General features: G+C 37.9%; 1 protein-coding gene across 2 annotated transcripts in view; it reads left to right on the forward strand.

Moving 5' to 3' along the window:
* NPHP1 (nephrocystin 1) overlaps window positions 1-26,190 on the forward strand; it is a 55,371-nt gene that overhangs the window by 12,725 nt on the left and 16,456 nt on the right. The window contains exons 5-16 of one of the 2 annotated variants that reach the window (XM_032352796.1): window positions 810-1,038; window positions 1,344-1,445; window positions 4,540-4,640; window positions 4,974-5,016; window positions 6,072-6,159; window positions 7,470-7,564; window positions 9,077-9,205; window positions 16,086-16,160; window positions 18,149-18,259; window positions 19,723-19,805; window positions 22,154-22,230; window positions 23,352-23,451. In XM_032352796.1, coding sequence (XP_032208687.1) covers window positions 810-1,038; window positions 1,344-1,445; window positions 4,540-4,640; window positions 4,974-5,016; window positions 6,072-6,159; window positions 7,470-7,564; window positions 9,077-9,205; window positions 16,086-16,160; window positions 18,149-18,259; window positions 19,723-19,805; window positions 22,154-22,230; window positions 23,352-23,451 — 1,233 coding nt within the window. The remainder of the gene's footprint in view (window positions 1-809; window positions 1,039-1,343; window positions 1,446-4,539; window positions 4,641-4,973; window positions 5,017-6,071; window positions 6,160-7,469; window positions 7,565-9,076; window positions 9,206-16,085; window positions 16,161-18,148; window positions 18,260-19,722; window positions 19,806-22,153; window positions 22,231-23,351; window positions 23,452-26,190) is intronic. The other variant, XM_032352797.1, reaches the window with a different exon arrangement.

The following is a 26,190-nucleotide window of genomic DNA, read 5'->3' on the forward strand; positions in this document are numbered from 1 at the left end:
TAATTCATTAATTCCAAGTCATCCCTCCAGACCTAATGCTAAGCCTTTCCCCATCCCTACCCATGTAGTGTAGGTTGAATGTCCCTCTCTGTGTTTCCTTAATATCCTGTGTATACCTCTAATGTACCTATCAAACTATATTGTAATGACCCGTTTTCTAGATTCTCTCTCTCTCTGTAAGCTCCTTGAGGACAGGGAATTGTTCACCTGGTTTGCCAGGCTTTGTATCCAGGTTGGTTGACATGAACCTGACATACATCATTATCATCATAGCTGACCTCTATTAAAGACTTGCGAAAGGCAGGCCCTGTTCTAAACCCTCTTCAGATTTGTAACTCATGTAACCTTCATGACAGTCCTGTGAGGCAGGATCTTTTATTACCTTCACTTTACCAGTGAGGAATGGAAAACTTAAAAGAAAGCTATGCCAGGTCACTCAACAAGGAGACGACGGTGCCAGATGTGAACTCAGAGCCCATGCTCTAACCGTGTGTTACAGTGCTCGAGCAGCATTTGCTGAATGGATGAATCCAAGACTTGAATACACATCCCATACCCTCAAGTCCCATGCATGCTCCGCGGTGTCCCACATGTGCCTCAGATAGAGTAACCCCTTCCCCACTCAGTCCTTCAAGTCACACATTGTTGGTTAGATGGTAGAAACCATGAGCTGTGCTTTCTCCTTATTTCCTTTATTTACCCAGTTCCAAATATGGGCAGGATCTTCTATATGTAGTAGCTGTCCTCATACTCGATCTGTTCTTAGACTTTATTTCAAGTGATCCTTATCATAGAACTGTTTTCCACAGAATCAAGACACCTTCTGAAAGAGAGGAAGATGACGACTCTGCTGACGAAGATGAAGAAGCTGAAAAAGAAGAAGATGATGAGGAAGAAGAAAGTGAAGGAAGTGGTGGGGAGGAAGAAGAAACAGAAGAGGAAGAGAAACAGGAAAATGAATCCCACAGCCAGACAAGTAAAGAATACATTGCTGTTGGAGATTTTGCTGCTCAGCAAGCTGGGGATCTTACATTTAAGGTAGAAACAAGACTAGAACCTAACCTAAGGATTAAGTCTGCATACTTGACAGAATAATAAAACTCTTCCTATACGCCTATATTACATATTCCTGGTATTGTTTTTAAAGACCATCTGTTTTAATAAAATAAGTTAAAATTATGATTTACCGGCAGTAATCATGTAAAATTATGTCATCAAAGTTACCTAGTAGGAGAATGGTGAAATTAAATGCTATTCTATTTTAGAAAATAGTTTCAGTGTTGATAATTTCTGACTTAGGGGTCAATTTTAATTTAAAATGTCTTTCTTTGTTTTGATTTAAGAAAGGGGAAATTCTCCTTATAATTGAAAAAAAACCTGATGGCTGGTGGATAGCTAAGAATGCCAAAGGAAACAAAGGTCTCATTCCTAGAACCTACGTGGAGGTTAGTCTTTATTGTTTATTCTTTCCCTTTTTCTCCTTTGAAAACATTTTTCCATTAAAATTTTTTTTTTCAAAACTTGTCTTCATTTTTAATAAAATGTTCAGCTGTATTCTTTGATCAATTGACTAGTGAATAACTTGGGATATAGAATTTACTTCAATTTTAGAGCGACAGGGCCTGGGGAAAACCTTGTGTATTAACAGTGCTAGGGGTCTGTGAAGTGCTGTTATGCATGTGAGGCCTAGAATGTTATAACACAAAGTGCTTTGTGGATTCATGCTGATCAGAAAAATTAGTAAGAGTGTATTGTTTGTTGTCAAACGAAGCCACAGTTAATGGCAATATATGATCCCTTACCAGGATGTACATGTACATATATGCATGTTTGCCGCCCTTTTTTTTTTAATATTTCATTATATAACATGGTCATTTTCTTTGCCAATATATGTAGGTATCTCTCTGGATCAGCGCTGTCCAATAGGAAAATAATGCAAACTACAAATGTAATTTTAAATTTTCTCATAACCACGCTGACTTTTTTTCTGACACCACTTCTAACACTTTAATTGTGTGATTTTTTTCCAACACCAAATACATGTTGTTTTCCATACCAGTTCTCTGAAACCAATCAGGTGTCCAGTAATCCAATTTAATTCTGACACTAACTCCTGGAGTTCGTGCAGACCTGTCAAGTTAAGGGCTCACCCCACAAGCTGCTCTAATTCAGATGCCAATCCCAAGTCCCATGGGCCACCTGTGCTTCTGAGTGACCAGCTGTAAATTTAGTTTCCACAGGCCTCCTCAAGCTTGATAACTTGCTGTAGGGACTCACAGAGCTCAGGAAAACACCTTACTTGTGTTTACCAGTTTATCATAAGGCTGCAGCTCAGGAACAGCCAAATGGAAGGCATGGATAGCGCAAGGTATGGGGAGATGGAAGGAGTGGGATCTGGATTTTCCATGCCTTTTCTGGGGCTTCCCCACCCCCATCACCCAGTACACTTCTTCGTGGTCCCCAACCTGGAAGGCTTCCGAAACCTTGTATTTTAGAGGTTTCAGTGGAGGTTTTGTTACATAGGCATGGCACGATTGATTAAGTGATCGGCCATTGGTGATTGAATTCAGTTTCCTACTCTTTTATCCTTGCTGAAGGTGAAGAGGGTGGTGTGGTTGGGCGCTGAAAGTTCTAACCTTCTAACCACATGGTTGATTCCTCTGGCAGCCTGGGCCGCACCCTCCTCCATCACCTCATTAGCATAAACTCAAGTCTGGTTGAAGGGGACTTATGTTATGTTATGAATAACATAAGACACTCCTATCACTCAGGAAGTTCCAAGAGTTCCAGGAACTCTTGCCAAGAACTGGGAATAAAGACCAAATATATACATATTTTTTATTAGACTACATGCATTTACAAAAAGGAAAAAAACAGGTGACATTTTAAATGATGTATTTATATTATCTAATATATCAAAATATTATCATTTCAGCTTATAATCAATATTTTAAAATATTTTCTCTTTTTTTTATACCAAGTCTTCAAATTCCAGTGTGTATTTTACACCTAAATAGCACATCTCAGTTTGAACTAGTCACATTTCAAGTGTCAGTAGCCACACATAACAGGTGTTTTACACAGTTCAAGTTTGAATCATCCTTTTCATTGGTAGCATAGTATTCCAATGTCATGCAGGTAGACATGTTGCTTCCAGCCTCTAAGAACTATAAATTATGTCAGATGGAGCTACGGTTAGCTTCCACTATGAGATACAAAAGATCCCCCACATAGTTCTCTTGTGCGTGGAAGAAGTATGGACAAAGGCAGTGAAGGGTTGGTGAAGGACCATCTAATATTTTACTCTGTAATTAAGTGGGAGACAGGTCTTCCAAGGGTTATCTAAAGAGATAGATTAGTTGGCTGCTAGATCTTTTAATGATTCGAAAAAGCGAAAGAAGAAAGGGGAATAAGAGACCAAAAGGTATGAGCTGCTATCTTCTTAAGACAGTTTCCTAAAATTTATACCAAAAACTTCCAATGATATCTCCTTGATCAGAATTGAGTCTCTTGTTACACCTAGACACAAGGAGGGTTTGAAAAATGTAGACTTTTAGCTGGCTCATTGCTAAAATCAGGGATTCTGTTAGAAAAGAAGAGATTAGGTGGGAGACAACCAGCAACCTGTGTTGTGATCAGTCAACACAGACATCTTTGTAGGTTTGTCTGGTTTATCGCCCTCAGACATATTTCTGGGTGCTTATTGCTGGTTCAAAAGATTTACACATTTATTTTCATTTAGTTTGCCATGTTGCCTTTCAGAAAAGTCATGCTTGTTTGTTCCCTCCCCCCCCAGCATCTGGGAGTACTTTTTCCCCCACACATGGATTTGTGATGTGTGATGTGTGCAGCTTTGGATGGCTGCCATTTATCCTTTTGCCAGTGTGGTAGGCAAGAAAGAGGCCCGTTATTGTTTTTATTTGCATTTATTGTACTGCTAATAAGGTAGAGCATCATTTCATACACTTTATGACCATTTCTACGTCTTCTTTGTAAATTGCCTTTTCAGTTCTTTTGACCATTTTTCTAACAGATTTGTTTAAATTGTACTGATTTATAAGAGTATCATAATATTTTCAGACTAAGGGTATTAAGCCTTGGAAATCTGTGACAGGTATTTTCTTTGTTGACTTAGAACCAGTCTATATTTTATGTTGCTAAGTCTGTCAGTGTTTCCGTTTATGATTTTTGGTTTTGGTATTATAATTGGCAAGGACATCCCTATCTCAGCGTTACTTTCTTCTAACACTTTTCTTAACACTTTAACACTTCCAACTTCTTTTATTTCTACCTTCTTTTTTTATTCATTGTAATAAATTCCACTGGGAATTTATTTTGATTAAACTTGCTCTCTATCTCTGTCCTTGTAATTTTTTCAGATAATGAAGTTATTGACAATATGTTGAAATCCTTTTCCCACAGATTTTTGATAAACCCATTGCATATATTCCCACCTATAGTTGAGCCTTTCTGAAAATATTTTTATTGGTTGATTTTTGCGTTAGGTAAAAAGCACTTTATATTTTGATAATTTTCCAGCCCTATAATAAAGAAGGCGGCCAAGACTCAAGTGAAGAAGGCAGCGAAGAAGATGCGGAGGTGGAGGACCAAACAGCAGAGGGGGAAGAAGTTAAACAAAGGTAAAAGGTGTGAGAGGATATCAGAGTGAGTTTAAGAAACTTTTTGTTTATTTTTACTGTTGTAAACAATTCAAGAATTTTTGAAACCGAGACAATTTACAGTTTGAGAACAGTGCTTTTTGTGTTACTATTTGCTTAAAGATCAGTACTAATTTAATTTCATCATTATTTTTCATGTATGATATTATTCTTTCTAGGTTTCATTTAGAGACTTGTAAATTTTTAGAACTTATTGACAATTAAGTGCTTTGTGCTTTGATTGATGATGCTCCAAAATGGAGTCAATAAGCATGAGCTGTCTGTGCACTCACCTCGCTATTTTGGCCCCCCCAGAACTGATTCTCACTGGAGTGCTGTACGAAAAGCTATCTCAGAGGTTGGTATCACCTGTTCTGTTAATGATGTCATGTTTTGTTACCTAACAGTTCTGATAGAGTGCAGAATCAAAACAGGGTGGAGACTGTAGAAGATAACATTGGGTCTTAAATAAGGTACAAGGCATGGAGTGTACAGAGCATAAATCATATGGCTCTGGCTTAATAAGCCGTGCTCCAAGTAGTATTTCTCCTTAGGCCTTTTCTATAAGAAAAGTAGATTTGAGGGCTTGCAACTGTATCTTGTTGATTCTGCCTGAATTTTCTACCATTTGGATAAAGGGCTGATGTTAAATTCCGTTAATGTGAAAAATTCCAGATGCACCTAGGTGGCTCAGTCATTAAGTGCTTTCAGCTCAGGTCATGATGCCAGGGTCCTGAGATCGAGCCCCGCATCGGGCTCCCTGCTCAGTGGGAAGCCTGCTTCTCCCTCTCCCTCTCCCTCGGCTTGTGCTCCCTCTCTCACTGCGTCACTCTCTGTCAAATAAATAAAATATTTTTTAAAAAAATTCCAAAAAGTTCAAGAAAGTAAATTATCCATATTCCTATCATTTCAAAGAGTTCCATAACAAAATGAAAATCCACTCCTTCCCTCCCATAACTAATCACCATTAATAGTTTAGTCAGTATGCTTCCTGACCTCTTACCCTACCTATCGCTTACATGGACATGCTCATGTGTATGTATGTATGTGTATGTACACTTATACAAAAAGGCCATGAATTCTTCAGTGCGTATCAGTTTCTCATGTTCACTCATCTGTTACGTGGCAGTACACCACAGGGCGGGACCAGAATAGGGACATTTTGATGAAAGATGAACAGGAAGCACCTGGTCTGGAGCACAGAGCTCTGCCCACCAGGCACTGCATGGGGCTGAGGTTCTTGGAAGCTACTAGGGTTCAGTGATGGATGGCATCCTCTGGACTTTGGGCTCAAATTGCTATATTTGTCCACTAAAGTCTGCATGTTCGTGTTTTCCTTTTCTGCTATAGTGATAAGAGAAAGTATTATGGAGGTGAGGAAACAACTGAGTTTTTTGTCTTTACTGTCTTCAGCAGATAAACACTGTTGATGTGTTGACCACAATGGGAGCTATTCCTGCAGGGTTCAGGCCCTCCACACTCTTCCAGCTTCTGGAGGAAGGTAACAGTTGCCGCTGAGCCACCACAAGCTTGTAGTTAAGCAGCGAAGTTTTATGTCTAATGTTATTATTTTAGCCAAAATAAGCTGTTTAAAAAGTTGTTGAATATCACATCTCTTTGGTACTCCTCTATTCCTTTTTATTTCCTAGGGAAGATCCTTCCCTGATCCTGTCAGATGCCGGTGTGTTTACCTGTGCTCTGGCTTCTAGACCCTTTGCTTTATTTAAAAAATATGACTGTTTTAATTATGAGCCCTTTTGTGTATCTTCAGCCCACCTTCCCCTTACTGGTTCCTGCCCTCACCAGTCTACGAGCATGCCTGATACCCTTCAGACCCAGCTCCTCTCACCCTATCCCACGTTAGCCACAGCCTCCCTTTCTCTCCTTTTCTTTGCCCAAAGACTTTTCTGAAGAGTTACTATCCATTTGCTTTTCTGTTTTCTTATTTGTTCTTGGATTTTTCTGTACTTAACAACATTTGTCCATAAGCTCCTTAAAGAGAAATGATGTTGGGGGAGGATCTCCTATTTATCCTGAGTTGTTGAGTTATCTGTGGAAAGGCTGCTTTGAGGCTCCTCGGCCGGGAAGGCTCTTCTCAGCCCTCCCTGAATGTCCAGCAACTTCTCATCCTTTGCAGCCCAGGGAATTCCATCTTCCAAGAGATGCGTTCTTTCAGTAATACCCTTCCACTTGAGCACCCTTTATGGGTCTAAGTTAGTTTATAATTTTTTTATTCTCTCTTCTACTTATTTTTTTTTAATTATTTCCCCCACCCAACTGTAAATGACAGGGGCTGTATTTCTCTGATTCACATATGTATTTGCAGGTCCTGGCAGAGTGCCTAGCACACAGCGGGAACTCAGAAATTATTTCTCAAATGAATAAATGATTTTGTAATCCTTATTCTTCATACTGAAGAATGAGAAAACAGTATAATAATGGTTTTGTGTTAAGTAAAATTAATAATCATATATTTTTCTAAAGAGTGTTTATACATTTTCTGCTTCTTACAAAAATATTTGAATGGATCATCTTTATCACAGGGCACGCTGTTGGCCTAAAAGTTTTTAAGGTCTTTCTTAAAGCTACTTTAAGATCAGCTCTTATGTGCTTCTGTCTTTACTTTTTCTACCGTTGTTCTTACCGGTAAGGAAATCGCCATTGCCATACGTGTCTTACAAAGCAAGTTCCTAGTAGGCAACTTGACATTTTGGATGTCTGTTTCCTAAATTTGTTGCATAACATTATATATTTGGCTTTGTATTTCATCCCTTTCTTTGTAAGAAAATAAAGGAAAAATTATTTTCTCAGGGAATCAGTTTCGAGCAAGTTACTTCTTACAGCCAGAGCTCACTCCTTCACAACTGGCCTTCAGGGATCTAATGTGGGATGCTAAAACAGGCACTGTAAGTATGGTTGCTATCGACAGAATTATACCTTTCCAGATTTGGTTATGGCTGCAATACAGATAACGTGTAAATTGATTAATGCATTCTAGAAAATAAAAAAATTTTCTCTATTTTAATTTTTAATTACTCAGTGATCATTTCATTACTAAGACAACAAAACTGTTGCTCTCTTCTTCCATTTTACAAAAGAAGTAATATGAGGTATGTCTCTTACTCACTCTTTGCATCCGTATAAAAGGGAATGATAATAATACCTCTAACATAGAGCTATTATAAGAATTACATTATATGTGTGGAGGGCTTAGAACAGTGTCTGGCACATGATAACTTAATAAATGTTAGCCAATATCACTAGTAGTGATAATTATTTTTAATTAAATGGAAATGAGAAAGTTGAAAGATTTTTATAATTATACTTTTTTGGAGGTAGCTTAGGGTAAAAGATTCCTGGTATCCTGAGTACTTGAAGTAAGAAATACTCTGGATATATAATTACACTCTCCTCCTTTTTAGCAGATATGAACCACATTAGAGTATATCACTCTCTTTCCTGTTTACCTTCTGCCTTTTCTCCCTTCCTCTCTCAGAGCCTCAAGGGAAGAATAAGAGGGCCCAGTATGTTTAGGTTTTGTGGGGAGAGGTGGTGTAGAACTTTCCCCTCTCACCCTGAGCATTGCCTGGGACCTTCTTAGTGTGAAGTATCTTTTATTGCAAGTCAGGAAACACATTGTGTTTGGTCTGCTTAGTGTACTAGTACTTGAATAATGGCATTCAATGTCATGAACTTGTACCCAGAGAGCTAAATATTCAGCTCTCATTTCTTAAATTGAAAATGTTGCAAACTGTTAGATATTGTCTTACTTTTTCCACAATATAAGGTCTTTGAATGAAAAGGCCAATGATCATAAAGCAGAATGTTAAGAGTTGAAGATGTTTTTAAATAAGAAACCTGATTGCCAATTTATTCATTGACCTTCTGAACTATACTTGTGAAATAGAACTGAATAATCTTATCCAACGGTCAGTGCATTCTGTCAAAACATCTGTGTAAGAAGCCAAGGAACACTGTAGGTACATGCTTAGAATTAAAACAAGGAGGAGCCAGCTGGATAATACTAATGCTGGGTGTCACTGGTTATTATGCTATGGTGACCTTCTACACTTACCCACATTGTATATGAACTCTAAGAATGAACCCGGAATGCACTGAATCCATAGTCACATCCTCCATTTTACCTGATTGTACTATTTTTTCATTATGATTTTTGTGTATTTACCCCCAAAATGCAAATATTTCAAATATAAAGGTTTATGGAAAATTTACTTAAGGTTTTTATTTTAAGTTGAACAGACTATTGGAACTTTTCATATGTATATTTAGGTATAATTTTTTTCTTTCATCCTTTTTTATTGTATGTACATTTTAAGTATTTATAAAAGATGCCTTGAAAATGAATTTGTCTTATAAACCATAAAATAAACCTTTTTTATAAATAATTTCACTCTTAGATTAGGTCAAGACCAAGTCGTGTTTCATTCATTCTGACCCTCTGGAGCTGTAAAATGATTCCTCTTCCAGGAATGAGCATCCAGGTTCTCAGTAGACATGTACGCCTCTGTCTATTTGATGGTAATAAGGTGAGTTTACTGAGGAGTAAATCAGTTCACAGCAGTTGGAAAGTTAATTTTCTTAAAGCCACATATTAAACATGTACTGCTTGGGGTATGTCTGTGTCTTAGTCTCCCTTCTCTTTCTCTTTCTCTCTCGCTGTATATATGTGTGTATACATATAAAATAATATGGGGTAGAATGCAAGCTATAAGGGTTCTGATGACATAGGCTTAATTCCTGGCTCTTTCCGTTGCTAAGTGCATGATGTTCATATGTATCTATCACAGTTAACTCCTCTGAAGCCTTAGATTTCTCACTTATGAAAAAGGTACTGATGCCGATCTTCTAGTATTATACATGGTTCAAGTCTTGAGTGTACAGAGTATTATGTTTTTGACAAATGTACATACCTGTATGTCCAACACCCAAATCAAGATATGGAGTGTTACCATTGCCTTACAGAGTTTCTTTGTGTCCTTTTCCATTTCACTCCTCCCCAATTCCTAAGAGAATATTTTTACCCCGAACCAAAGACTCTCAATGACTCTTTAAAAATTAATTGATTTGTTTATAAGATACAGCTTAAATACAGTGCTTAGCTGGAAATTTATAGCTTTAACTGAATAGACAAAAATAAGGATTTAAAATCAGTGATCTAAGCTACCAACTCAAGAGGCTAGAAAAGGAAGAGTGAGTTAAACCAGAAGAAAGTAGAATGGAGGAAGTATTAGAGATAAGAGTAGAATTCAATGAAAAAAAACACTAAGCTTAAATAAAACAAACCTAAATTAAAATGCCAAAAAAGAGTAGAATTTAATGAAATAGAAAACAGGTGAATGAAAGAGAAAATTTTAAAAGGCAAAAGTTTATTTTTTGAAAAGATTACAAAATTGAAAAATGCTTATTAACACTGATAAAGAAATTTTAAAAAGAGAAAAAGAAAACAAATGATCATTATCTGACATGAAAATGGAGATCTCACCTCAGATTCACAGACATTAAAAGGATGATACAGGAAAAAAAAAAAAGGATGATACAGGGATATCATAAACATCCTTATGCCAATAAATTGACAGTGCAGATAAATAGCTAAATGCCTTGAAAATCATAATTTACCAAAACTGACATAAGAAGAAATAGAAAAGTTGCAACCTCTGTTTAAAAAAATTGAAAATGTAATTAAAAATCTTCCAACAAAGAGAACTCTAGGCCCATATGGCTTCACTGGTGAATTTCTCTAAACATTTAAGGAAGAAATAATAGCAATAGTATATAAACTCTTCCAAAGAACAGATAAAGAGGAAATGCTTTCCAACTCATAAGGCCAGGAAAAACATGATACCAACACATAACAAGACATTATAAGAAAGGGAAATTATAAAACCAGTATCTCTCATGAATGTAGACACTAAAACCCTAAACAAAATATTAGCACATTGAATCTAGCAATATATAAAAAGGACACTGTATCATGACTAATTGGAGTTTATTTCAGGAATTCAGTTGTACATAATTGTGTAACCAACATTTAACACTTGAAAATAAATCACTAATTTGCCATATTAACAGAACTAAAGTAGAAAAGTTACGTGGTCATCTCAAAAGATATAGAAAAGGCATTTGACAAATTTCAATAACCATTCATAATTTTTTAAAAATTCTCAACAAAGTAGGAACAGAAGGGAACTTCCTCAAATTGGTAAAGGGCAATAAGAGAAAACTAAAGCTGACATCATCATACTTCCTGGTGAAATTTTGAATACTTTCCCCCTAAGATCAGGAACAAATCAAGGATGTCCAAGGAAAAAAAGACAACTCAGTTTTTTAAATTGGCAGAAGACTTGAGAACAGGCACTTAAACAAATATATCAAAAACCAAGAGACATAAAAAGATATGTATATAACATATAAGAAGTCCTCAAGGAAATGCAAGTTAAAATCACAGTGAGAGAGAGCCAACTATATATGTATATGTAGAAAGATCCATTTCTATATATGTATAAGAAACCCACCTTAAATATAATAAATATAGGCAGGCTAAAAGGAGAAGGATGAAAAGGGTAGACAATTCAAAAAGATAGTAATATTCAGAAGAAGGAAAATTAGCAGGAATAAAGAAACACATTACATGATAAAAGAGACAGTTCACCAAGAGGACATAATAATTCTAAATATGTATATACCTATAGAGCTTCAAAATACATGAAGTAAAACTTGATAAACTGAAAGGAGAAACAGGCAAAGCCATAGTTATAGTTGAAAACTTACCACTTCTCTCTCAGGAAACTGTGGAACAAGCAAACAGTAAATCAGTAAGTATATAGAAGAACTGAATTAACACCATCGACAAACTGGATCTAATAAACATTTGTACAGCAGTTCACTCCAAAATAGTAAAGTACTCATTCTTTCAAGTGCTTGTGGAACATTTGCCAAGAGAGATGGCCCTAAACAAATTTAAAAGAATTGAAATCATACAATGAATCGTCTTTGATTGTGTGGGATTGAATTAGAAATCAGTCACAGAAAGATAACTGAAAAAAAAATCCTTAAATGCTTGGAAATTAATGGATTAAAAGGAAGTTTCCACGGAAATTAGAAAATATTGGAGCTGAACAAAAAGTGAAAACGAGCCACATAATTTGTGGAGTGTTGATAAAGCATTGTTTAGGTGGAAATTTACAACTCTAGTTACATTAGAAAAGAATTTTCAAATTGATAGTCTAAGCTCCCTCCTGAGAAGATGATGCTTGGGTTGAGATCTAGGGATGAGTAGGCCTTAAGAAGGTGAAAGGAAAGGGGAGTGTGAACCCGGCCAGAGGAGCAGCACAGGCAAAGGCCTTAGTGGGAAACGACTTAGGGAAGGCCAGTGTGGCCAAGTGGAGAGAACAAGGGGAAGTGTAGGACGGAATGAAATGGGAGATGTCAGGAAGGAGCACAGTGTAAGACACTGTAAGCCCTGATGTGAGGGAGTTCTGTCTTTCTGCTAAAAACAGGGAAAGTCATCGGAGGAAGTGATACAGTTTTAGATTTATGCTTTAGGAATATCTCTGGCTCTTCTTTGGAGATGAATTAGAGGGGGTCCAGAAGAGATATGAGTAGACAATTTAGGGCCTATGGCAAAGTGTGTTGGTCAAAAGGCAGCCATGTCGTCTCCAAAAAAACCCCCAAATCTGGAGCCATTTACCCCAGTTTAACTGTGGTTCCACCAGCCTGGTGTAAGACCCTGACCAGATTACTTGGCCTTGCTCTTTCCCCTTTGACATCTGGCACACATCTCTTGGGGCCCCTGTGAGGATGAAATGAGTTAATATAACCAGTAAAGCACTTAGAACATACATAGAACATGTCACGTGTGGATAGATGAGATATGAGGCTAGCAACTTAGACTAGGGAGGTAGAAATGGAGAGGAGAACTATGGCCGGAAGGATATTTAGACTGTAAAATCCACAATTTGGTAATGGCTTGGAAATGGTGAGTGAGGAAGAGTGGGGTGTCCACCATGACCCGCATCTGGGTGGATGGCCGTGACATTCAATGAGACAGGAACATCAGGAGCCCATCAGGTTTGGAGGAGTTTGTGGGTTTAGCTTTGCGCGTGCTGAGTATACTTCCTGCTCCCAGTGCCTTTCTTTCTTTTTTTCTGTACTTGTGCCATTATAGTGATCCCTCCCTCATTTCTACAAGCCCTGTACAAAGCCACTGCCACTAAGAAGCCAGTAGGTGTCATCAATGACCAAGAAAAGATGAATTGCCTTCTTTGCTCAGATCTGGTTTGATACTTTACTTTAGCTCTTCCTAGTCTCATTTATGAGAAACTAAAGATTGAAATTTTATTTAAGTAACAAATCAAAATAATAGAAGTGATTCATTTAAAAATAATAGAAGTGAATTTATGTAACTAATTTATATTGGATTTCCAATGGACAAGTTTTAGAAGATATTTAATAGTTACATAAATACTCATTGCTATTTACTTAACAGGACTTCACTAGTTCCATTTAAAAAGCATTGTTATTAAAACGCTACATACACTGACAACCACATCACACAGTATTGTATTTACTTCAACAGTTAAGCATAATTTAGAACACTCAAGAGGGTATTTACTGTCACTTTTACTCCTTTCATTGTTCTTCCTTTCTTCCTGATGTTCAAAGATCATATCCTGTTTAGAGAATTCCCTTTAACCATTCTTTATGTCAGCTACAATTTCTCTTCGTTTTACTTTATCCAAGAATGTTTGTTTCCCTTTCATTCCTGAAGAATACTTTCACTAAATGTGGAATTCTGGCTTTTTTTTTTTTTTTTTTTTTAAGCACTTGAGAAATATTGTTCCACTTCCTTCTGTGGTTTCTGATGGGAAATCCACTGTCACTAGAATGGGTTTCCCTGTTGGTAAATCTAAGTGTTATTTCTCACTGCTTTTAAGAAATGTGTGTCTAGTTTTTGTACTTGTCCTTGGGCATGGATTTCTTGGGTTTATCCTGTTTAAGGTTTGCTCAGCTTCTTGAACTGTAGGATTGTGTCCTTTGCCAAACTTGGGGATATTTTAGCCATTATTTTCTTGAACACTTTCCTAGCTCCAGACTCTTTTCTAGGACTCTGATGACATGAGTGTGAGATCTGTTGTTATAATCCCATCAGTTCCTGAGGCTCTGTTTACTTTTTTCCATCGATTTTATCTTAGTTGTTCAGAATGCATAATTTCTATTTTCCTATCTTCAAGTTCACTGATTCTTTTCTCTCTTTTTTATTCAGCATTTGAGTCTGTCCAGCGAGTTGTGTGTTTGTGCACATGTGTGTTTTTAACTGTGGTTATTATATTTTTCAGTTCTAGAATTTCCACTAGGTTCTTCATTTTATCTTCTATTTCTTTGTTGAGATTTCCTTATTTCTTTCTTGACACTTCGTATTTCTTCAGTATTTTACATTTTTTCAGACATGTCTGTAGTTGCTTACTGAAGTATTTTTCAGTGTCTGCTTTAAAATGCTTGTCAGGTTATTCCAACATTTGTCTTTTCGCATTCAAGTTGAGATTTTCCTGATTCGTGGTATGATGATTGTTGTTTTTTTTTTCTTCTTATTGGATCTTGGACATTGTGGGTGTTAGGAGTTTCTGGATCTTATTTTATTTCACTTTAGCATGCTTCTGACACCATGCTATCAAGGGAAGGTGGTGCCACCTCACTACTCCAAGTGAGAATGGAAGTCCAGGTTCCCCACTTGGCTTCTGTTCACACCCCTGGGAGGACAATGTGCTTCCTGACCTTGGAGCCCTAGTAGAAGTTCAGGCTCCTCACTAGGCCTCCACTGACAGCACTCACTGAGTCATTCTTCAGGACCTATGATTCCTAGCCAGTCTGTTTTCATGTTTCCTTATTGGGCATTACATATAAAATAAAAATAAGGCTTGTAAATTTCATTATATCAAATTTTACATCAAAAAAGATTTTATTTATTTATTTGAGAGAGAATGAGAGAAAGAGCATGAGAAGGAGGAGGGTCAGAAGGAGAAGCAGACTCCCTGCTGAGCAGGGAGCCTGATGCGGGACTCAATCTCAGGACTCCAGGATCATGAACTGAGCCAAAGGCAGTCGCTTAACCAACTGAGCCACCCAGGCGCCCCTATCTACTTATTTTTAAAGCTTAGTTTTAACGAGGCTATACTAAAATACTGTTACCTAAAATAAAAATTGTAGGGGCACTTGGCTGGCTCAGTTAGAAGAGTATGCAACTTTTGGGGCACCTGGATGTTTCAGTGGGTTAAACCTCTGCCCTTGACTTGGGTCATGATCTCAGGGTCAGACTCTGCTCAGCAGGGAGCCTGCTTCCCCCTCTCTCCCTATCTGCCTATCCGCCTACTCGTGATATCTCTCTCTGTCAAATAAATAAATAAAATCTTAAAAAAGAAGGAGAAGAAGAAGAGCATGCAACTTTTGGTCCTGGCATCATGAGTTCAAGCCTCATATTGGGTGTATAGATTACTTAAAATAAATGGATAAACTTAAATAAAATAAAATAAAAATTTTATGTTTTCTCTTTCTTTGGAAGATGGCAATTTTAGCCATATCTTTGTGGAATTTGAACTCTTCAGTTTTTGCTTCTTTTGTATTTCATTGCTTTTTGTACATTGTAGGACAGACTTCTTACAGTAGCATTTTACAAGAGATAAGTCTCAGGAAGACTATAACGTATGCGGCTGGAGATCTTGAAGAAAACTGAGGCTGTTTATCTGGGCTATTATCAGCATTATCTGTCCTTAGTTGCAGGGTGATGGGCTACCATAAAATGCTCTTCTGGGTCACATTTCTTAAAAGGTCATTTGTATCTGGAATTTCACTTCCTTTTCTGATAAACCTGTTCCAGATAGTAAATATTCCACTTACTATAATTCATTACTAGTGCCAAGATCTGAGTCTGAATTTATCACTTCTTTTGTTATTTTATAAATTAGTGCCACAATAGCTTTTTGTTACTCATTTTTAAAGTTCTGTATGTCCTTGATATAAAAAGAAAACAGTCACAGAGTTGCACAAACTAAGAAGTGAAAGAACCCCCTGGAGGCCCTCGGCTCTGCACAGTATGTGGCCTGTTCAGTGTTAACTATTTGGGTTGTAAAAGTGGTGAACAGTTTGGGTTTTTTTCTTTTTAATTTTTTTCAAATTTTATTTATTTTAGATGGCAGTGGGGAGGGACAGAGGGAAATGGAGAAAAATCTTCAAGCAGACCATCCCACCCAAGCCTGGAACTCAGGGCTTGATTCCAGGACCCTATGCTCATGACCTGACCCCAAATCAGAAATCAGATGCCTAACCTACCCAGTCGGCCAGGCACCCCTAGAAGCGAGGATGTTTTAGAGTGCACTATACAACATCATCTCTAATAAGGAAATCTCATTTCAGGTTCTGAGCAATATCCACACAGTCAGAGCCACATGGCTACCTAAAAAGCCCAAAACGTGGACCTTTTCTCCCCAGGTAAGGAATCTGCTAAGGGAATGGAATGAAACGTGAACATCTTTTACCTGTTAAGTGATAGGCAATTAATTTCTGAAGCAAATCTGTCCATGTGTATCCCTGAAATAACGTACTTATTTTAAGCACAGAATATATGGGGCCAGATTTGAATCTTTAGATTAATATTCCTTGAAGACTTCCATAAAAATTACTTTTGTTTCTGACTCATCAGAGTAATAATTCCTATGAATCATCTCATTCCGTGGATTTTGGGGTTCAATTCTAGGAAATGCCCCCTGATGAAAATGAAAACAGAGAGATAAATTTAGGAAGTGTTTTTCACAAATGAAATCAACCGTGCTAATGAAAGCTGGGCTTTCTTCAGATAAAATCAAGGGTGACGCCCGGGGCTGGTACATTATATCCAGGCACTGTCAAGCCTGGAACAAAAAAAAAGACTGGAATGAGGTTAGGTGACTTCAAACCTCAGAGTCTCTGTGACATAGATGTATTTGAACATGAAGATTTGATATCTAGATGTTCTTGTTAGAATATTGTCTCTGGTTTATTTTACTTTACTTTTTTCCTACCTCTAAAGTTTCATGACTTTAGTATTCATTTCCCATAACTAATTCCCTTGGGGCACTGCACCCTAAAAACCCTCCATGAACCTTTCTCTTACTGCATCTGAAGATCTTCAAGCAGTAGGGATTCAAAGAGAGGGCACAGGGCATAGAGGAGGCCCAGCCACCTGGTGTGTGTGCTGCATGTGCCCATGCTTGCCTGTCATACATCTCCTGAAAGTCCAGTTTGATCTAAGCACCCTGCTGCTTGTATCTCGGCATAATGCCTCACAGTTCTGAAGGTGCATCTCTGTGTATTTGAAGCATTTAGGGTTGAATTTTCTAATTTTTTTCTGGATTTAAAAACAAACTGTTTGGAAGAATAAATATTAAGAAATTTTTCCTTTTTGAGGGAAATTAAGCATCTGTTAGGTGCAAGACATTCTTCCTAGGCACTGTGGGAACTTACATGTTGGTAGAGAAGAAACATATACGGCTATGATAACAATAACCTGTCTTTATGGAGCTGTGTCTATGTGCCAGGCATGGTGGTAGGGCCTCCTGGGCATGATGTATGATCTCATTTAATCCTTAGAATAGCCCTGTGGGGGTGGAGTGTGTTGATAACCACCACAAGGGCAAAATGTCATGGTTGCAGGGCTCCCAAGGGTTGTGAAAGCGCAGGGGAGGATGACCTTAATTCCAATCCTCAGGCTCAGGGAAGGTTTTGTAGAAGAGAAACCAGACTTTGAGGGCTGGGGAGAATTTTATAGGCAAGACAGAGGGGTGTGGTTGTCCAGAGAGAGGAAAAGGAATGAGCGAAAGAGAAAGGAAAGGAAAATTTGCAAGGCACACCTTGGAAAAGTTGAGCAAATGTGTGTATGAAGTCTTCAATTTTGGTTCTGTTTACAAAAAACAAGGATTAATATACATATCTTATTATATATGCAAACTATTTTTATAACACCTCTGCAGACTTAGGTACCGTACATGTTTCACACTAGCCTCTATTCTCACCAAAGAGTGAATGAAGATAAAGGTATTTCCCTCAACATAAAACTTAAAATTTTTTTTAAAGATTTTATTTATTTATTTATTTATTTGACAGGCAGAGATCACAAGTAGGCAGAGAGGCAGGCAGAGAGAGGGGGAATGCAGGCTCCCTGCTGAGCAGAGAGCCCGATGCGGGGCTAAATCCCAGAACCCAGATCATGACCTGAGCAGAAGGCAGAGGCTTAACCCACTGAGCCACCCAGTTGCCCAAAACTTAAATTTTTTTAACGTAAAATTATCGGTGTGGATGGGTCCCATCCATCTGCTCTCTGTTTCCTTTAAAAGGACCATTATTATGATGCAGAGTTATAAACTATGCACAAATGAGTAGAGCTGAAACCTCCCTCCCATTTTAAATTTTTATTCGTAACTTCATTTTCTTTATTGTTCCAGGTTACTGGCATCTTGCCTTGCTTGCTTGATGGCGATTGTTTTATCAGATCCAATTCTTCATCTCCAGATCTTGGAATATTATTTGAACTTGGAATTTCTTATATTCGCAACGTATGTCAGTTGAAAGATTAAGCTTTCTAACATATCAGTGAAAGGGAAATTTAAAAAAAAAGTCTATATTTACAAGTAAAATAATTGAGGCTTTTATGTGTAATAAAATTTTAATCTCTTGAGGAATGGGAATTGTGGTTCTAGTTTATATATAGTGCTGCTTTCTCAGTAGCACTTACAATAAAAGTATATTTGTTTATATGTATAGCTTGAGGAAACTTCAGTGCTTTTAAAGAATGAAGATTTGAAAAGGATGAGACTTTGCAGAAAGTGATGAGAGATGTTCAGTGGCACTCCCACAGTGTTTTACCTCTGTCCTAGAGGGTCAGGGTATACTTAACCTGTGGCTGACACCTCTAATTAAGGGACCTGTCAGAGTAGTAATTTTTATAAAGGGAGCACCAGAAAATTGGATTAACTCATGTCATATAAACAATTGAACTAGGAGGGTCTGTGATAGTTATTTTTATTTTATTAAGTCTTTTATTTTAATTCCAGTATAATTAACATACCGTGTTGTATTAGTTTCAGGTGTACAATATAGTAATTCAGAGTTCTGTACGTTGTTCAGTGCTTGGCATGATAAATGTGCTCTTAATCATCTTCACCTACTTGACGTGATAGTAATTAAATGTCTCCACATTCTAATAATACCTTGCTAGGTGTAGTATATATGCTTGGCCTCATGGTGACCCAGAAAACCAACTGCTATTATATTAATAGTATTACACCATCCTTTCATTTCTTTAAGGCAGATGCACCTATCCATGTTATGGGTGGGTAGGACAGGAGAGGGGAGCAGGGCCCGAAGCAAGTCCCCAGTGGCCTTCAGTAGGTAGAGATAAAGATCTGGTGGATGATTAAAAAATTAAAAATGATTTAATCTGTGCATTCCATCTCTCACAGAGACAAAGCTGCATAGTCCCATGTAGTACTGATGTGGTTTAGATCATTCCACAGAATGTTTATATCATTTAAGAAACAATAGCAGCAGTTGCCACATTGTCAGGTTTAAGGGTTTTCTTTCTTTCTTTTTTTTTTTTTTTTTTTTTGGATTTTATTTATTTATTGGACAGACAGAGATCACAAGCAAGTAGAGAGGCAGGCAGAGAGAGAGGAGGAAGCAGGCTCTCTGTAGAGCAGAGAGCCCGATGTGGGGCTCGATCCCAGGATCCTGGGATCACGACCCAAGCTGAAGGCAGAGGCTTTAACCCACTGAGCCACCCAGGCGCCCTGGGATTTTCAAAAGTAATTTGACAAGATAGGATTTTCACTTTACATACTACCTTTGCCATCTGGCCGGCAAGGAAAATGGGACCCACTGTGTTTTACTTTATTTTCTTGTGAAGAATTTTTTAGTCCTAGAAGTGAATGCTAATTTTGTTCCCTTTAAAAGACTTGGTATGTGCTTTTAAATTCGACTGGTTCACATATTAAGTTTTGTGTACCTATTTATTTCCTAGTCAACCGGTGAAAGAGGAGAACTAAGTTGTGGCTGGGTTTTTCTCAAACTTTTTGATGCCAGTGGAATTCCTATTCCAGCGAAGTAAGTTGCCTATATATTCCTTCCAAATGAATAATTTTGTAGAAATTCATTATTTAGAATCTGGATATGTCGGGTTTGCAGAGTGTATAATGAGTTAGCATTTCAAAAACTTGGGGGAGAAGTTTTAATGTTCTTTGAGTGATATATGAGAACAGCATGAACAGGGTCATCTTAAAGAGGAAGAAATACCACTTACAGAATAGGCATTTTGAAAGATGTTTACCCAGGGGGCCCTAGGTGGTTCAATCATTTGAGCATCCATCCGACTTGGTTGTGGTGCAGGTCATGAACTCAAGGGTGGTGAAACTGAGCCCTGCATCTGGCTTTGCTCTGAGCATGGAGCCTGCTTGGGATTCTCTCTCTTCCTCTCCCTCTCATTCTGTTCCTCTCCCACCCCTGCTCGCTCCCTTGCTCTCTCTCTCTCTCTCTTTTTCAAACAAACAAAAAATCAAACAAATAATAAAAGTTGTTTACTCTCTGTTGGAAATGTTTTTAAGTAATTTTCTATGGTATTAGCACATTTCACAGTGCTGAAACAGAACCTGATTCTCTCCAAAGAGTGGGAAAGCTAAGTCAAGGTCCCCAGGTCCTCCGTGACTCTACCTTTCTCCTATAGGTGATAAACTGAAATTGTAATGGCAGTCCCTATAAATGAATTTAAAATTTAAGACCAAAAGGCAGACGGGTACCAGATATCTGTGTTATATACATAATGGTCAGATTTTTATCCCTCATATAAAATGGGTTCTCTAAAATGAGTAAGAAAAAGACAGTCCAAGTTTTTTTTTTTAATTTATTTTCAGCGTAACAGTATTCATTGTTTTTGCACCACACCCAGTTCTCCATGTAATATGTGCCCTCCTTAATACCCACCACAGTCCAAGTTTTTAAATGGGCATACACAAAAAATCTAAGTCTAAGATATAAACAAGAAATGCACAGAGGAGATAAACATGGGCAGTCATCAGGATGGTAATTAAGATCCAAGGTTTGAAGTATACCATTCAGGGCTCGCCCCTGGCTCTGTCTGTGTAACTGTAAGCCAGGTTCCAGATTTCTTGCCTGCAAGCCCCAATTTCCTCTTCAGAATGGGAGATTGTAAAAGTTCCTACCCCTAAGGGTTATTATGAGGATTGATTTAGACAATGTTCCCTGCCTTCTATAACTTCTGCTTACACCCCTCGTAAGAGGAATGGCCTCTTTACGAGGCATGGCCTCTTTACCACAGGGCAGAGGTGAAAGTCCAGACTCCACTTGTCCTGCTCTGACATCGTCCCCGTGAGAGGGGGAGGGGCACGCCCTCCCAGAATGTAAAAGTTCAGACTGCTTGTGATTTAAATTTGTCTTGTTTTGTTTTGTTTTTAAGAATGTCTAGGGTTTTTAGCTCTACCTGGTGGGAGGGAAAAGGATGTCTACTCCATCTTTCCAAAAGGGAAGTCACAGCTATTTTTTGAAGTGAGGTAGAAGCCCATGTATTGATACAGAAACATTTCCAGTGTATATTATTATATGGAAAAAGCAAGTTACAGAATAGTATGTGTACTGTGGCTCCACTTTTGTTCATGAAAAACTGTATTCGTGTGCATATGTGGGCAGGTTGCCTCTGAGGAACAGAACTAGGGAGTAACAGAGTAGGATTTAAGAGAGCTTTTATTTTCTACTTTCTATACTTAGGTAATATGCAACTTTGAAAGAAAATATGTCCATTTTGAGATCTACTGTGTATATATATTTGTTTGCATTTGCATAGAAAAAGGTAGGGCAAGGGCCTTACCAGACTAGAGGGGATGTGGGGAGGGATGTTTTAGGGGTTTTTTTTGGTTTGGGTTTTTTCTTTTAAGGTTTTATTTATTTGTTTGAGAGAGCAAGAGCAGAGGAAGGGGCAGGGGAAAAGGGAAAAGCAGACTCACCACTCAGCAGGGAGCCTGACTCCACTAGGCAGATCCCAGGACCCTGAGATCATGACCTGAGCCAAGGTAGACGCTGAACTGCCCTGAGCCACCCAGGCGCCCTTGTTTTGTTTTTTTACTTACCATTTCTATGCCATTTAAAGATTTGAAAAATATATTTAAAATACATCATTAATACATTCATTAATGTAAGTCATTAAAATCAAAGCACTTTAATGGCATCAATTATTTTTTCTCACTTTAATGGGGAAAATGTATTTTCTACAGTTAAAAGTTAAAAGAAAAAAAAACTTTATTTAGAGGAATCAAGAACTTTCATTCTCATTTACCAATGAGACAAATAAATGTCTGGGCATGTTATCTGTGCTAAAAAAATATTTCACTACTGATTTCATTGTTTCAAAATGAAAACATGTGATTTTTGCTATTCTTTCATAGAACATATGAACTCTTCTTGAATGGTGGCACCCCTTATGAAAAAGGTGTTGAAGTGGACCCTTCCATATCCAGAAGAGGTACAACTATTAGGCATTGCTTTCTCTCCTTTCCTGAAAAAGTACACAGACTATGCATCAGCGAAGTATATTCTAATAAGTATAACATTCTTTATTGAATTCACATTTTTAAAAAATAAGTCATTTGACAGTAAAATCCTAATTATTTTGATCTAAGTGCTTCTTTTCTTGGTAGCATATACAAGACTCTAATGTAGGAAATTGGTAAACTTGAGGATCGTTGATTAATGCTTCTCCTGAACACTGGGCTGATACTTATAACCGGCACAGAATTAATGACATAGACTAATTCTGAGGTTGCCTGTTGCTGGGTTAAAAGATGTAGACATTTCAAATTGTGGTATACATGCCAAGTTACCTTCGACAAATATTGAGCATCTTTTAATACATTCATTGGCCAGGCACTGTGCTAGATAATGGGAAAATGGAGAGTAAGACAGATAAGATCCTTGCCTTGCAGAGCTCAGCTCCTGACAGATTTTGGACTCTCCTTGTTTCATGACTTAGAACACATAGCATTGTTGCCGCCCTGGTGATGCCAGGCCCACCTTCTTGAACAGGAAAGGGTTTGGGACCTGGGAAGCAGTTGGATCTACCTGGAGTTGGGCATACTTTAAAAAAAAAAAAAAAATTTAGGATTTTATTTATTTATTTGACAGAGACAGTGAGAGAGGGGATACAAGCAGGGGAAGTGGGAAAGGGAGAAGCGGGCTTCCCGCTGAGCAGGGAGCCCAATGCAGGGCTCGATCCCAGGCCCCTGGGATCATGACCTGAACGGAAGGCAGACGCTTAATGACTGAGCTACCCAAGCTCCCCTTTGGGCATGCTTTTTAAACTTCCTTTTTCCCTTTATAAAATCTGGCAACAATGCTGCCAATGCATCTGGTGTAGTGGTAGCTCCAGGGGCCTGACAGATACCCTTAGGGAGGCTGGGAGGCTTTAATGCCATGCCTTATCTTGTTATCAGCTCAATCAGGGTATGTGAGGGACTCCTCCTTTTCATACGATTATGATTTTTTTACCCCAAATCTTTGTTTTATTGTAAAAAGTATGTTGTTTTATTATACTCACTGTCTCAAGCACTTCAAGTTTTGAGATTTATTTATTTATTTTTTTTTAAGCACATGGGAGTGTTTTCCATCAGATGATGACAATGAGAAGGCAGCCTCAACTCCTAGTAAAACTGAGATCTTTGAACAGAAGATCAAGAGATTTGCTGAGGTTGGTACCCACTCACCTGGCCAGTGAACTTGAGTTCCTTTAGCATTTATAAACTATCTCTGCCTTTGGCTTCTCCTCCTTCATGGTCAGCTTTTTTTGGTTAGTTTTTTCCTCTTTAATTCATCTGCCAAGGATCAGAAGAGAAATGGAATGGTAGGAAAATTCAAATCAGCTTACTCTTTTGTTTACTAGTTAGCTCAAGTGATACATTTGGTCAGAAATAGTAGAGAAACTTGGCTAATTTGAGCTTGACAACCATGATCCTATTGTCAGGGAAATTTTTTTTTTTAAAATATCAGGTTAGTTGAGGTATATTTTACATACAATAAAACTTACTTTTTTAGGCTTACAGTTCTCTGAGTCTTGATCAATGTGTACAGTCATGTAACTACCACCACAACCAAGATGGAGAACATTCCCTTCACTCTAAACAGCTGTCTCCTTTGTGGTCAACTCCTCAAGCGCAGCCTCAGGCAGCCACTCACCTCTCTTCTTTCCCATCCGTTTGGTTTTTGCTTTTCAGTTCTCACTTTTTCGTTTCAGAGGTAGAATTTAGTGATTTATCAGCTGCATAGAACTATGCTCGTCCCAGGGCTCATCACATCATGTGCGCTCTTTAATGCCTATCCCCCAGTTATCCCCGATCCCCTTCCCACCTTCCTTCCAGCAACCCTCGGTTTGTTTCCTGTAGTTAAGAGTCTCTCATGGTTGTCTCCCTCTCTGATTCTCTGATTTTGTCTTATTTTTTTTCCCCTCCCTTCCCCTATAATCCTCTGTTTTGTTTCCTAAATTCCACGTATGAGTGAAATCATACGATAATTGATAACACTGATTATCTGGTTGATAACACCCCCTAGTTCTTTTCATGTTTTTGCAGATGTAAGATTTCATTTTCTGATGGCAGAGCAATATTCCATTGTATATACATACATACCACATCATTTTTTTCTTTCTTTTGTTATAATTTAATTTTTTTTCAGTGTTCTGAGGTTCATTGTTTATGTACTGCACCCAGACACACCACATCTTCTTTACCCATCATCTGTCAATGAACATCTGGGCTCTTTCCATAGTTTGGCTATTGTGGACATTGCTGCTATAAACATCAGCGTGCAAGTGCCCCTTTCAATCAGAGATAAATACCCAGTAGTATAATTCCTGGGTCATAGGAGAGCTCTGTTTTTAACTTTTGAAGACCCTCCATACTGTTTCCCATAGTGGCTGGACAGTTTTCATTGCCACCAACAATGCAAAAGGATTCCCCTTTCTCCACATCCTTACCAACATCTGCCGTTTCCTGACTTGGTAACTTTAGACATTCTGACCTGTGTGAGGTGGTTTCTCATTGTGGTTTTGATTTGTATTTCCCTGATGCTAAGTGATACTGAACATTTTTTCATGTGTCTATTGGCCATTTGTATTCCAAGCAGTTTTGCGTTTTCCAGAATGTCATACAAATGGAGTCCTTCAGTATGTAGCCTACTAAGTCTGCCTGCCTTCACCCAGCATACTGCTGCGCTGGAGGGTCATCTGTGCCATTGCATATAGCAGAAGTTGTTCTTCGTTGTTCTAAATAGTGTTTCATTTGATGGATAGACCATGATGCCTGTGTGCATTCATTAAGTGATAGACATCTGGGTTGTTTCTGAGTTTGGGCATTTATGTGTAAAGCCACTCCAAATATTTACATATGAGTTTTTTGTGTGTGGCCATCTGACTTTATTTCACAGAGATGTAAATACCTGGGAGCAGGATTGCTGGGTCATCTCGTGTCCTTCTAATTTTATAAAAAACTTCCAAACTGTTTTCCAAAGTGGTTATAGCATTTTACACTCCTAGCAGTAATGTATGAAAGTTCCAATTAATCATATTCTTGGTATTATCTATTTTTTTTTCTATTATGGCAATTTTAGTAAGTGAGCAATGGTATCTCATGGTGGTTTTAATTTGCATTTTCTTTAGGGGGCTTTTTAAAATTTATTTTACTTTTTAGTCAGTTTTCTCTTATTGATTTATAAAGCTCTTTTTAGATTTTTGTTTTAATGCCGGTGTAATTAACATACAGTGCTACATCCATCTCTGATGTACAATATAGTGATTTAACACTTCCATACATTCCATACGTCATGATAAATGTACTCTTAATCACCTTCACCTATTGCAAGGAACTTTTTTTTTTTTAAAGATTTTATTTATTTATTTGACAGAGAGAGATCACAAGTAGGCGGAGAGAGAGGAAGGGAAGCAGGCTCCCCGCTGAGCAGAGAGCCCATTGCAGGGCTCAATCCCAGGACGCTGGGATCATGACCTGAGCCGAAGGCAGAGGCTTTAACCCACTGAGCCACCCAAGCGCCCCATATTGCAAGGAACTTTTACACTAGTAGGTTCCCAGATCTATCACCTTCCAACTCAGTAGCCTCTTGAACAAGTTATTTAACTATCTTTCTCAGGATCCCAATGTCTCCATCTTTAAATGGGCATAATAATATCAACTCCATGAAGCTATAATGAGGTTCAATGAAAAGAAAGTATATAAAACACCTAGATTGTTTTTATAGGATATGGCACAGAGTAAAACACAGTAAGTGTTAACTGTAGTTATTTACTATTATTATCATATGTATAGATTAATGCAAATATAATTCCAGGTCCATGGTACAGTTATGTCATAAAATTGGTTTAAATGAAGATGAGCTCTATAGCTGGTAAGATCAGGAGGGATTTGAAACAGGCTTTGAA

Source organism: Mustela erminea, chromosome 7, assembly GCF_009829155.1.
Source record: "Mustela erminea isolate mMusErm1 chromosome 7, mMusErm1.Pri, whole genome shotgun sequence".
Taxonomy (NCBI): Eukaryota; Metazoa; Chordata; class Mammalia; order Carnivora; family Mustelidae; genus Mustela; species Mustela erminea.